This window comes from Rhinopithecus bieti, unplaced genomic scaffold (genome assembly GCF_001698545.2).
Source record: "Rhinopithecus bieti isolate Rb0 unplaced genomic scaffold, ASM169854v2 scaffold_3527, whole genome shotgun sequence".
NCBI classification, from domain to species: Eukaryota; Metazoa; Chordata; class Mammalia; order Primates; family Cercopithecidae; genus Rhinopithecus; species Rhinopithecus bieti.
The window spans coordinates 3,616,227-3,630,437 of NW_016804488.1; the positions used below are offsets into that span (position 1 = coordinate 3,616,227).

Consider the following 14,211-nt stretch of genomic DNA (forward strand, 5'->3'; position numbering starts at 1 on the left):
TTAAATGGCAAAATTATTTTGCAAAATGTAGACTCAAAAACAGTTTAGTTAGGCCTGAAAGAAACCTACTTGTTTTATTTGTTGTCCCTATCAAGACTTTTAAAGTCTCATAACATACCGTATGAGGAGACAGATAGATTTTTGGAAGTTGGGTAAAGCCAAAACAAAAGGAAGCATCTCAAAAAATAGGCAGATGTCCGTATCTGAGCAAAACTGATATATTTACAATACATTTGGCTATGCCTACAGTAATGGTTGGCAGTTCACACCTTTTAACATAAGTTTGACGTGGGTTCCAGACTTCTTGAGTTTATATATATTCGGAGCTAGCTAGCCTGATGAAGTTAATCCCATTTACTAAGCAGTTCCATCAAGAGAACAGAGTTCTACAGAACAAGAGCCTTGTATCGCTTGTCACTACCTTGCCAGTTTTGCTTAATTTTTTTGACAAGAGACCATGTGTGGAGATGAACCAATTCTATCATTTTCTGCCAGGATGTTTCAACTGTAGTAGGACTTTCTGCACGAGCAGAACAGGCTGCTGAGAAAGAGTGCCATGAACAGACAGTGCTAAGGAAGCACTCCAGCGAAAAATCCAAGGAGGCTGCCAATGATGGAGCAGGGATACATTCTTCCTTCAAGAAGATGCATACAACTGTTTTTAAGTCTTTGAGTTTTGATTCTCAAGCAGCAAATGCATGACTTCCCTGTCAATGACGAGTAAATGAGTCAAATATTTTCTCCATTCCAGAATCTCTAACAAGATCGTGCTGAAGTGACTCACTGCAGTGCTACACCATGTGACAGCACCATGCCACCTCCTCACCCACATCATCCCTGGCAGAGGCTGCAGAGCCAGAGTCACCCTGCACCCCCTCTGCCAAGCATTACACAACTCTCTTTGATTGAATCAGCATCAATGCATGATGGCTCCATGCAGAAAAGACATCAGACAGGCCCATATTCTGTTGCTTACTGGCAGTAGTAGCAGCCCTGGGACCTCACTTTCCCTTTGTAAACCTCAGTGTCCTCACTGGTAAAATGAAGATAACAGAACCTGCCTTATAAGGATATTGTAAAGATGAAGTTATATGAGATGATGTGCATAAAAGTTCTAGCAGAGTACCTGGGATCCAACAAGAACTGAACTGTTGCTGGGTCTCTCTAATTGCTGTTGTGCTTAACTTGGGACACGTTTCATGGGACCAGCTGGCTGAGGACTGGACGATGGTGCCTTTGCTGTCTTCCTGCTGGCCAGTGTACTTCCACATGCAATTTATCGGGCACAATGGTCTTTCATTGATCTAGCAATCTCCAATAGATTTAGCAATTAAAATGTGACCAGCAGAGATGAATAACCTCTATCTGCTTGGATTTCTTCCATGACTTGCATGTCACTTACCAAGAAAGAATTTGGAAGTGACACCTTCACCCAGTGTATCTCTGGCCCCCAACTGAAATGAGATGGCCTTTCCAATACTGATGGCTTCTCTTGGATGGGAATAGACTGGAACCATACAAACTAAAGTTGCAAGTGGGAGCTTCCCATAGGGTTGGCTGCTGCCACTGTCCTGGACCCCTATGTCATAATCTACCCAAGAGACAAGCATTCTCTGCATTTTAGGGACATAAACTGCTCCAATTCAGTGCTGAGAGCCTTTAAAGGGCTCAGCCTTACACACCCTTCAGTTCCTCATGGAAACTGTTCTGCCTGTAGACAGGAACCCCATTTTCCTTTATTATGATCTGAACTTGTTTCCCCTCCAATTTTTTTTCTTTTGATAGAGTCTCACTCTATTGCCTAGGCTAGAGTGCAGTGGTGTGATCTCAGCTCATTGCAACCTCTGCCTCCCAAGTTCAGGCAATTCTTGTGCCTCAGCTTCCTGAGTAGCTGGGATTACAGGCATATGCCACCACACCCAGCTAATTTCTTCATATTTTTAGTAGAGACAAGGTTTTGCCATTTGGCCAGGCTGGTCTTGAACTTCTGACCTTAAGTGATCCATCAGCCTCAGCCTCCCAGAGTGCTGGGATTACAGGCGTGAGTCACCGTGCCTGGCCTCTCCCACCAAAATTTGTCCAACGTGACTATATTTGGACATGGGGCCTCTAAAGAAGTAACTAAACTAAAATGAGGTCATTAAGGTAGGCTCTAATCCAATATGACTGTACTTATAAGAAGAAGACAGGACACCTGGGATGCACAGGTACCACAAAGGCCCTGCAAGGCCACAGCAGCAAGACAGCTGTCTGCAAGCCAAGGGAGAGCCTCAGGAGCAACCAACCTTGCTGACACCTTGGTCTTGAACTTCCAGCCTCTAGAACTGTGAGAAATAAATTTCTGTTGTTGAAACCACCCGGTCGGTGGCATTTTGGTTTTGGCAGCCCTAGAAAACTTACACACCCTTTCACTTAAATGTTAAGGCAATAATTATGCTTGCAAAAATTCAAACTATGATCTACTCCTCCAGACTATGTTTTATACTTGGTCTTCCGTTTTACAAACTGTCATGGTGCCAGGCAATCACTCAGCCTCTCTGTGCCCCATCACCTATAAAACGGAGATGACAGTCCGTATCTTGTGGGGATTTGGGAAGGATTAAATAAGATAATATAGGTAAACACTAAATATACTGCCATGTGGCACTTTCCCCATATATTCATAGCTCTCTTGCCCCAATTTGGCCTGACAGAAATTTTTTTCCTACATTCATCTAAAACAAATGTTTTCAGAACATCCACATACTCGCTCAGGTCTTGTCTTCTGGGGCAATGAGATGTCGCCCTACGGTCTTGGGACAGAAATTAAACATCTGGATGTAGTGATTGTTTACCAGTGAAACTTTCCATTTTTCAGCTAACATTTTCTAATTTCTGTATCATTTAAGTAAGGGATGGTAACTTCTAGACGCTTCAACTCCAAGAATGTTCTCCTCTGAACGCCTTTTAGTTTTTTTCTCTTAAAATATAGTGTTCAGGCTGAGCGTGGTGGCTCACGCTGTAATCCCAGCACTCTGGGAGGCCGAGGTGAACAGATCACTTGAGGTCAGGAATTCAAGACCAGCTTTGCCAAGACGGCAAAACACCATCTCTACTAGAAATATAAAAATTAGCCAGGCATGGGTAGCATGCACCTGCAGTCCCAGCTATACAGGCTGAGGCAGGAGAATCGCTTGAACCTGGTAGGTGGAGGTTGCAGTGAGCCAGGACAGTGCTACTGCACTCCAGCCTGGGTGACAGAGTGAGACTCTGTCTCAAAAAAAAAAAAGTGTTCAGAGACCTACTCACTGAAGGAACAGATGTTGCCAGCACAGAATAGATTGGCACCACCCCACACTCATCCTGATCATCATGCTTCTGTTAGGACAGGCTAGGCCAATGTATCCCTTTCACAGCCTTCACTGGCTCCTAGCCCCACCAAACTGCCTGAGTGGCTTTCTTGGGTGTGCCATTTTTATCAGGGCACCCTCATTCTCATACCTGAAATTGAAGGGCCTCTGGGGTGGGCCTTGGACTGAGGTACATAGAGGAGCCTGGATTGGACCTGGACGTGGGGCTCCTCTCGTTCACAGTCCATGGCATGTGTAGCAAGGAAGTGACTGATCTGGACGTCATCAGAGACCCCGAGAGTGTGAGTCACTCACCCCTCCCAAATGTCATCTCCTGGAGGATCTGCCTGGCTTAGGGAACCACTCTGAACCTAATGCTACCCTGTCTATTTGCCCTCCATTCACCAAACCCTGCAGCTGGAGCAGAACATATCCAAGTTGCTGGTTAATTCAAGGTGCTCCCCCTCTTCAGCGTTACTAGAGACCTCCCTCCAGAAAGACAATGGCCCATTCGTCTCACATGAGCCTCCTTAGCTGTCTGACATTGAGGCCATGCTCACCTGCTCATAAATGTCTACTGAGGGTCCACCACACATCAGGCATATGCTTATGGTGGGGACACCACGGGGAACAAGTCATGGTCCCAAGCTGGGGAGTCAGCCAAGCTGATGGCAAATACAAGTTGTGTGCTCGAGACTGTGGGACGTGGAGGGCCCTGGATCTGTCTCAACCTTGTTGCTTGTGGTCCCACTTCATATTGGTCTATCACTACCCTCACCAAGGAGTACTACGAGATGAGTGACAACATGGGTGGCTGCTACAAAGACACCGAACTGGAAAGTCACAAACGTGGGCTACACCCAGAGTCTGGATTCTTGAAAGAGTATATCAAGCCAGCAGGGGGGATGGGGCCACTGATGCGACAGATGCCCAAGTCCTCAGCTTGTTAGGCTGCTGCCCACAACTAAACAGCGGAGCATGATTATGCCTTTGGAAAGAATTCTGGAACCCAGAAGAACAAGGAACAAACCAAGAGTATTTTTCACTCTGCTATAGGGACAGACAGATGCAACTGGGGAGGGTGCAGGTTCCTTGTCCAGGAAGTCACTGGCTGCATTTTGCTTTGGACAAAAAAGTATAAGGTCGGGGAGAGGATGTTGTTGTGGGAACAGAGTGTTCGGCGGCCTTGTGTTCAAGGCAGACTTCTGAATTTCTGAAAGACTAAAGCATTCACAATAAGTCCAAAAAGACACAGGAACAAACACACAAAAGAAGCTGAAAGGTCTGGGGGGTGTGGCTATAAAGGAAACCTCCCTTCCGGCCTGAAGGCTGGGTGTGCGAAGGCTAGGGGCGTTTTACTGAAGAGCAGCCCCAGAGAGCAAAGGGGTGATCCGAACAACCTCAGCTCTTTTGGGGGACATAACAATGTGCCACTGAGTTACCAACCGCTGGCAAAACACAAAACGGTAACACCACTCATTGTTCTTGACCTTCACCGGAGGATGCACACTGTAACATGAAAGGGAAACACAGCGCTCCCACAGTATTCCAGAATATGAAGCTGTGTTATTCAGTTCACAGCGCAGGAAGTGGGAAAACTTCTGCCACATCTCAAAGAAAGTCTGGGCAGCTGGTTCATGTATACGATCTGAAGTATCTTAAACTCTAAGATGGGTCCCTGGATACACAGAAACCCCACCTTGATGGCGACACCCTCTTCCTCTCTAAGGTTTTTAATTCATCTCATACAAAGTTGCAGAGGGAGAGTGTCCCTGCTCTAAACCCAGATTTACTTCTTTGCTCTTCTTTTGCGGGCATCTCTGACATGCAGCTCATCCTGGTCTGAGACTCAGTTTCTACAACTGAGGTGACAACAGACATCATAATTAGCAAGGTTACCAGGATGGCTGTGAGGGTTAGATCTAACAAGTCATGAGGAGACATTTTATGCACAGCAAAGTAAGTGGAACATGTGTGTCTGTATGTGTATGTGTGTGTGTGTGTGTGTGTGTGTGTGTCTGTGTATTTCAAAGAGATATGGTTAAGAGACATTGGAAGACCAAACTGAGTGAAGGGAATTTAAAAAGACAGCCAGATAGCTAAGAGAAAAAAAATCCCAGATGCAGAAAAGCGCCAAACACAGAGTGGGGAGGGGAGAGAAGTAAGAGGGAGGGGTGGGGAGCAAGGGCTGAAGAACCCTCCCATCTTATCTTCACATTGTGTGTGGCCATTGTACCCATTTACAGAAAGCAGAAGCTCGGTCGCTCACTGTGTGATAAGCGGCAATGTCAGCCTCCAGCCCACACGGCTGCTCCTATGGCCTCCCCTTTGCTGCCAGGGCCCTGCGCCCCTCAAGTCCCTCATGGAGGCTCCATTAGTGCTGTGCTGTGGATGGAAGATGAACAAGCAGGTTCCCTTGGCACTGTGGCAGGCGGGCAGGCGGGCAGGCACCTCCCCGGCCATCCCAGCAGCAACAGCGGCTCTGGTCTGCCAGGTGGCATGCAAACTGCAAACAGGCCTGCCTGTGCCCTTACTCCTACCTGTGCCCAGACAGACTGTCCCTGCCCCAACTCGCACTGAGGCAGTAAGATCGTTCTCTAACTCTGGCACCTGCACTTTTCATGGCCCATTTACAACTCTTTTTCTTAGTGAGGAGTAAATATTCCAAGTCCTGGCCAAAGCTGGCATCATTTATTCCTTAAATGCTAAGTCAGCTCCTTGAGGAAAGCAATTCCTTCACTATTTGCGCACATTTTGAAATCAGATTTTTTTCACTGAGAAACCCTTCAGGCTGCCATAACAAAATACCATAGATTGGGAGGCTTATAAACAACAGATACTGATTTCTCACAGTTCTGGAGGCTGAAGTCCAAGATCATGGTGTGGACCAACTTGTGTCTGGAGGGCCCGCTTCCTGGTTCAGAGGGCGCCTTCTTGCTGTGTGCTCACATGGTGGAAGGGGCGGAGGAGCTCTCTGGGCTCTCTTTTACAAGGACACTAATCCCATCATGAGGTTCCACCCTCATGACCTCATCACTCCCCAAACATGATAATGTTTGGAGTTAGGATTCTGACATCTGAGTTTTGGAGGATGCCAACATTTAGAGCACAGCAGAGATGATCCATACATATGTTTGGTAAATAAATCATGTACACATAAAGTAAGTTTATATAAATATTTACTGGTTTAATGAGCACAGTGTTAGACACTGGAGGTGTGTCAGGGAACACAGAATTCCCAGCTTCCTGAGCTGTCTGGCAGGGGCTGAAAGAAACCTGAAACCGGGGAAGGGGGCAGAGAGTTACCAGAGGGTGGAGGTGGCCAGCGAGACTTCATGGATGCAGTGACTGCCAAGCCAGGTCTGGTGCAGTGAGGAGGTGAACGGGACGCTAGGGAGAGGCAGGTGAAAGGCTCTGCCGGGTGTGGGGAGAAGCAGGAGAGACGCAGCTGGCACAGTCAACTGTGACGTGAGGCCAGCAGAGGCTTTAAGGCATGACATGACCCCATTTCTGTTTAGATACCTGTTGCTCTAGCAATGGTGTAAAGAAGATTCTGCAGGGGAGAGGGGCATGAGCAGAAGCAGGGTCTAGTTAGGAAGCCAGTGCACCAGGAAACATCTCAGTGGGGCATGGGAGTGCTTGAGCCCAGGAGTGCAGGTGGGAGCAGAGGGAAGTGGCTGGAAGGATACACTTCAAAGGAAAACAGGCAGGATTCCCTGACAGGTCGATGTGGTTGATGTGTGCAAGAAGAGAGGCCATCAAGGTGGGTCTAAAGATTCTGTCCTCATCATCTCATACTCTGGGTGGGCCAAGATGGTCCTCCCCTCCTGAGCTCATGGTAAACTGAAGGACTCTCTCCTGTCTGCTGAGCCTCAGCCGACCTCAGAGTTCTTCCTTCCAAACAAAGCACTCCAGGAGGCCAACTGGCTGAGGAGTGGCCATGAGATACACCCGGCAAAGATCAGAGCCCTCTAATTAGTGTGAAAAGCAATTTTTCAATGTCTCCGGGCATCATCCACTTTATCAGTAACCAATTCACCACCACCACAAGGCATGTGATAAGAAACAGGAGGCAGACTTCACTCCAGGAGAAGGACAGCAGGAAGAAGTCTGCAAAGATGAGTATTGCAATGATCTCAACACCCCAGCTCAGAGAGATGGGAAATATGCACGCTCATTTTAATAAGCAAAAAAAATCAGGCCTAAATGGAGACAGGACACTTCAGTCTGGCATCCGCTGGCCAAGTGGTCTGCAGCCCAGCTCTCAGGTCCTTCCCAGTACAGGGGCTGCCAGGGCCTGCCTGCCCCTGGGTGTCCTCTCTGCAGAACAGGATCAAGAACACACCAGAGCGACTGAGGATGATCAAATGGACACTTCAGTTCTTGATGAAACGTGTCTTTGGGAGTCTGGTCAGCATAGTTTTATCACTTCCTGTAATATGCTAGTTACCAGATCCAGGAAATAGAACTTCAAGTAATAATGCTTTCCATTAAATGTCTAACATACACAGATCATCCTCAGTCTTCACACAGTGTGAAATACTATCTTTTTATGTATACACTGTGCTGAGATATTAGAGTAATAAATACCAATTCATGCTTTCAAGTGCAAGACCTTGTGCAGAGCAGTTATTCAACAAATATTCACTAATACATAAGCAAATTTTTCATAGAAAAGTCTATTTTGGGTTATACTAATAACTGATCATAACACAGCCTCCATCATCACTTATTTTAACGGCCAGCATCACTAGCAATTTCAGTCCCAATGCAATAATCTTGAGATCATGCAGAAACAGACTTGTCAAGTTGGAATTTTATAGTGTTGAACATAATAAATGCAATAATTCAAATACTAGCAAAAAAAGAAAGCTGGAATAATTACTTTAAAATATTTTTGAATTACTTGTCAATTACAATAAAAATGGATTTATAGTTTTATCTGCATAAAAGTAAGCATATAACTGTACACTGACTGAAAAAATGAATAACTACGCACTATATACTTGTGGATAATGAAAACTAAAATTAAATAACACAGATAAGTAAACTTCCACAAGTTACTTATTTTTAATCACTTAAATGCAATACCAAAAAAGTTTTAAAAACTTGCTCTGTAAAATGCCAAGTATTATACAAAGAAAGATGCCAGCAGGAATAATTTAGAGTATTGTGTCAATCTTTAATAGATAAACTGAGTCCCCTATGAAAGGGTGTCTTGACAGTAATTGATTCTTCTTTTTTTTTTTTTTTTTTTTTTGAGATGGAGTTTCACTCTTTTACCCAGGCTGGAGTGCAGTGGCACAATCTCAGCCTTCCGGTTTCAAGTGATTTTCCTGCCTCAGCCTCCCAAATAGCTGGGATTACAGGCATCTGCCACCATGCCCAGCTAATTTTTGTATTTTTAGTAGGGATGGGGTTCTCCTGACCTTGTGATCCGCCCACCTTGGCCTCCCAAAGTGCTGGGATTACAGGTGTGAGCCACCATGCCCAGTGATTTTTCTTCTTCTTAAACAGAAGCTATCAGGACTGAAAGGGATGAACAACTCTCTTCTCCAGAATCCTGAGAAGGTATGGAATAGTGAGTAGGGTGTTTGTGGTTTGTGGCTGAGAAGGGAAAATACCACCAAGCGAGGAGAGGATGCTGGTATTGTTTAACAGAATGAGTCTGCTGCAGGGCCTTGGTGATTTTTTAATTGTACATTTGGTATTTGCAGCAATAGCAAATTTGATTTTTAAATATAATCTGCTACTTGGTTAATACAGAACTCTGGCTGGGGCCATGGACCTTTCACTCCCTCTGCCCAGCCCTCCCTGCTATAGGCATCCTGGCTACTTCTGTCCCCCACTGCACTGTGGCCAGCTCCCATCTCCCACCTTTATGCAGAGCACACACCTAAGGACACAAGGCATAGAGAAGGGTGATCTCATTCAAGCTCCCATTTCTAGTGCTGGTCAAGCTGGGATCAGAACCCAGGCAAGTGCCATGAGATCTATGTCTGACCACTACAGCGATCACTGGCCAGTGCTGTTCTTAATGTTCCCATTTTACAGAGGAAACTGAGGACTGGAGATGAGCAGAGGGATGCCCACCCAGGCATCTGTGTTGACAGCCCCTACTCACAATCTTAATCCTGGCCTAAGAGCAGAACAAGTGAGGAAACCATGAGCAAAAAAGAGGAAAACAAACTCTCCTTCAGGATGGGTTGCTAAAGACTTGGTATGTTAGTCTGTGTTGCTCTAAAGAAACCCCTGAGACTGGGTAATTTACAAAGAAAAAGGGTTTAATTGGCTCATGGTTGCACAGACTACAGGAAACATGGCACCAGCATCTTCTTGGCTTCTGGTGAGGCCTCAGGAAGCTTTTACTCATGGTGAAAGGCAAAGGCGGATCAGGCAGATCACATAGTGACAGAGGGAGCAGGGTCGGTGGGGCTGCCACACACTTTTAAACAACCAGATCTCAGGTAAACTACCAGAGCGAGAACTCACTCATCCCCATGGGAATGGCACCAAGCCATTCATGAGGGATCCATCTCCATGACCCAAACACCTTCCACCAGGCCCCACCTCCAACTGGGATCACATTTCAACATGAGATTTGGAGGGGACAAACATCCAAACCATATCACACAGTATAGGAAAGTGGTTCTACCCCAAATGCAAGAGCAGCGAGCAAGAATTCCAGCAGCTGCCTAGGGTCCGGGACTAAGGGAGAGTTCACCCTCTGTACATGGCATGATGGTGAGAGGACAGTGTGGGCCCCAGATGAAGCAGGAAGAAAATCCTGTGCAGAACAGTCAATTCCTCCGTCCTCCTGGATGAGGGTTCCCTGGGTCCCAGTGAGAAGGAGTGAGGACTACTGATGTGTTTTAACACATAACTTTAGGCCTGAGCTAACTTCATGGAAAACTGCATATAATTATTATTCTACAGTATAGATGGACTCATTTTCAGGTAACTTTCCTACTGAAGAATCTCTTAGCAGATCTGTTGCCTTTGAGTAGTTAAAATTCAGAGCCAGCAGCTGAACGAGGTAGTTTGCTATGGAGGGGTGGTTCTTAAAGTGGGGTTTGCCAGAGTGGCAGCACTTAAGATGCAAATGTTCAGGCCCCATCCAGACCTACTGAATTAGCACTCAGGTGGGGCCCAGAAAAATGTGTTTTAACAAGCCCTTTGGGTGAACTGATGCCCGCTCAAATCTGAGAAATCCTGAGAGCATAAGATGCCTTAATGTGTACAATCAATCATTCTGGTCTGAAGTTTCCACATAATAAAAGCTGCATTCACAGTACTGTGGGAAGAGCCATGGGGTCTGAGGAGAGCATTCGGTCACCTCCAGGCTCTAAAACTTCTGGGAAAACCTCTTCAAAATTAGAAATAATAAACACACATGATCAAATTATGAATACATAAGCAGGTGACAAATACTAACATAATGATTATAATTTTTAGAAACTTTTCAAATGAACTGGAGGATGGCTAAAATTATCCCACCATTAGAACTTGAAGAAGCAAATACTGAATTTTTTGAACTAGTTGATACAAAATAATATTTTAAAATATACAAATTTAGGCATTCTCGTTTTCTTACAAACTAGTCATGTCCCTGAAAATGAACCTTTCCTCCTTGTTCAGGACACTGGTGTTAGTAACAGTTGCATATAAATAAGGCTTCCCAAACAAACATCTTATCTTTATATGGAAGGAAGTTCATGAAGAAGGAATTGACGTTCTTCCCTAACAACAACGACAATACATTTTTGGGTTCCTTTCCCAGAAATTAGTAAATAACAAAATACCTTTCAGTTTAAAAAAGCATGTTCAGAGCAAATGCTTAAATCTAATCCATATGCCACTCATGTACTTAAAAAGGAAGATGGTTTCCATGAGCCAATTTCTCCACGCATTCTGTGCCAAATAAAACAGATTTCAGCAAAAAGCTTTTACTGCCTCAGAGGAAACTCTGTTCATTCTACAGGGTATAAAGTACTATTTATTCTTCATTCAGAATTCCCAATTCTCTACTTACTGCACATTTTCCCACTCAAGCAGACTTTATCCACTGTGGGTAAGCACATTAAATGCAGAAAAATACAACATCTTTTCTGGGTGGAAGAAATTTTTAAAATGCTGGTACAGTTCAGCATCTACATTTTATCACATTAGGAAAATATAGTTCTTATTAAAAGAAAAAAGCTGACATAATATTGATCCTGGAAGTCATACTTTTTATTACTGCTAAAGAAATACCTATCCTAAGCCAAAGCAAAAAGACATTCCCAGGGGCATGTAGCTGGGAAAGGCCAATGCTATCAATATGGTCTGCATGTTATAAAAAAGTTCAGAATCTACATCCAAGCAAATTAATGAGACACACTATAGATAATCAGAAGAAACAGCTTTGTGTTTTCCATTTGCATCATCTTATCATGGATGCGTACAACAAAAAGGTACCATTTGTGCCTAAATTTCTTTTAGGAAAACACAGCTAATATATCATGAAGAACTCAAAATAAGTCAGTCACATTAGAATATTTATATATTCTATATTTTATATAGAATACATTTATTTTATATATATATATTATTTGAGACGGAGTTTTGCTCTTGTTGCACAGGCTAAAGTGCAGTGGCATGATCTCGGCCCGCTGCAACCTCTGCCTCCTGGGTTCAAGCGATTCTCCTGCCTCAGCCTTCTGAGTAGTTGGAACTACAGGCGTGCACCACCATACCCGGCTAATTTTGTATTTTCAGTAGAGACAGGGTTTCACCATGTTGGCCATGGTTGGTCTTGAACTCCTGACCTCAGGTGATCCTCCTGCCTCAGCCTCCCAAAGTGCTGGGATTACAGGCGTGAGCTACTGCGCCCAGCCTAGAAAATATTTAAGAGACACAAAATAAAATATTTTCTTTGAAAATGTGTTGCACTACAGGCTTTTCAGATAGGTTTTTAGGGATATGAAGGATTAAGGATGGGAGCAAGATGGTCTCTGAGACCCAGGGATAAATAACACCCATGAAGGAACAGAGATGGATGACCAGAGGACCGACTTGCAAAAATAGACGGACAGATGGACATACCTGGACAGACCGACAAGCAGGCTGATAAGGAAATTACATGACATGTCAGGACCCTGCCATTTCGTTTCTGCTGCTATGACTTTTAATCAAGATCCAGGGGCCAAGCCTCACATTCAGGAGGCACAGACAGTTTTTAGGATATTTTGAGAGCAAATGAGCAAAAAGGGGCCTTGAACCTAAAGACTAGCAGGGGTGTGACACTCTCTATGCAACTGGGCTAGGCCACATGACACAAGCGGCAAGAATTAGGAAATAAAGTCCTGCCACAGAATGAATGGACTCTGAATGTGCTTTCTGTAAATGTTGGCATTTGTGGCATACTGCCTCCACAGGAAGCTGGGATGCAGTCAGTCAGAAACATCTCAGCCCAGGGAAAAAGACTGCATCCTTATCTTTACACCTGCATGGTGGATCTGTCATCTTAGGGTGTGTGGAGAGCAGGACTGGGCTGCTAGGTGCATCCTGACTGCCTTGGGGAACTCAGCTTCTCCAAGTTAAAACCACGAGCCCTTCCTGACATCTTGCCTTTACTTCTAAATAAAGCTTAAATATTTGCCCTCAACACTCCAGTCGCTACAGCCACAAACATGAAGGATTACTGTGTTCCCAGGGAGCTTTGGAAGAATCAACTGTGTCATTGAAAAGATGCTTTGGTTGCTAGAAAGGCCCACTGCCCTACCTTTTCCGATGCCTTGTCTTGCACAGGTGGACCTGAACCTGGAGGAGGAGGGGCTCGGCGCTTCTTCATCTCTGACTTCACGGACACTCCTGAGATGCTGCCCAGCGAGAGGGATGGACCCAGCGTAAGGGAACGTGAGTGCATGGATGGGGAGTTGGGTGTCGTTAAACAGCCCTGTTGGGGAAGAGACAAACAGAAAACCAAATCAGTGTGAGATGACTTCTCCCTGTATGAATGCTCACATGTGAAGACAAAGTTCCAATCCGTCCACCTGAGCTTGCACGGCAGCTGTCTCTGCGGTCAGCTTGAAAGGCTTTAGCAAGCCCCGCCTGTAGCTTTCCAGGGAAAGCTGGAGAAAATGCTGCAGAACAGACTCATGCTATGAGGCTCACTTCCTTAATTATGAAGGCGATGGCAGACTCTTTAGGCCACTAAGAGAACACTTAGCAGCTAGAATCATTTACACTTCTTGACCAACCTGCAGGTGTGAACTGGCCTCCTTAAAACTTTAACCTGTTGTCAGAATGAGCTCTTAGACACTGAAAAGAGGAAGGAACTGATCAAGAAATACATCTCCATGGGGAAGACACCAACAATCTTGGTCATCTTGGGAAGTACTCCACTTGTTGCCAGGAGGGGGCTTATGTTTCTTCTAATTTTCAGAAGTTAGGAAAACTGACAATGTGGTATAAGCAATATGCTATGAAGACTGTCTAGAACCATCAGTACAGTACTTAGTGGCAGATACCTAATAAGCTGAAAGAAATACAAACCAATACACTAATTAACTGCTCTCAAGGGGTAATTTCTATACCAGGGGGAGCAGGCTAAGGACACACAAACTTTTTGAATCTTTTTTCTCCCTAAGGTCTGTTAATAGAATCATGTAAGTGCTAGTGCAGAAAGAGCATCTGGGGAACCAGCAGAGCCAGCACTCTAACTTCAAATTGAAAACAAGATGGTACCATGCTGTGTCCTGGTGCTTCTTCTCTCCTAGCCACCACAGCACTTTCACAGCACCTGTTACCATGGACACCGTCAACACTGAGAGCCAATGCAGTAAAGCGTCAAGCCCACAGACCTTGGAGACACTGCCTGGGTTTGATTCCTTCTTTTGAC

The 14,211-nt window shown here is 45.0% G+C and overlaps 1 protein-coding gene across 7 annotated transcripts in view; it reads right to left on the bottom strand.

The window, feature by feature from the left end:
* COBL (cordon-bleu WH2 repeat protein) overlaps nucleotides 1-14,211 on the bottom strand; it is a 294,288-nt gene that overhangs the window by 111,766 nt on the left and 168,311 nt on the right. For all 7 annotated transcript variants that reach the window (XM_017868611.1, XM_017868606.1, XM_017868609.1 and 4 more), the window contains one exon: nucleotides 13,093-13,266. In XM_017868611.1, the coding sequence (XP_017724100.1) occupies nucleotides 13,093-13,266 (174 nt within the window). The remainder of the gene's footprint in view (nucleotides 1-13,092; nucleotides 13,267-14,211) is intronic.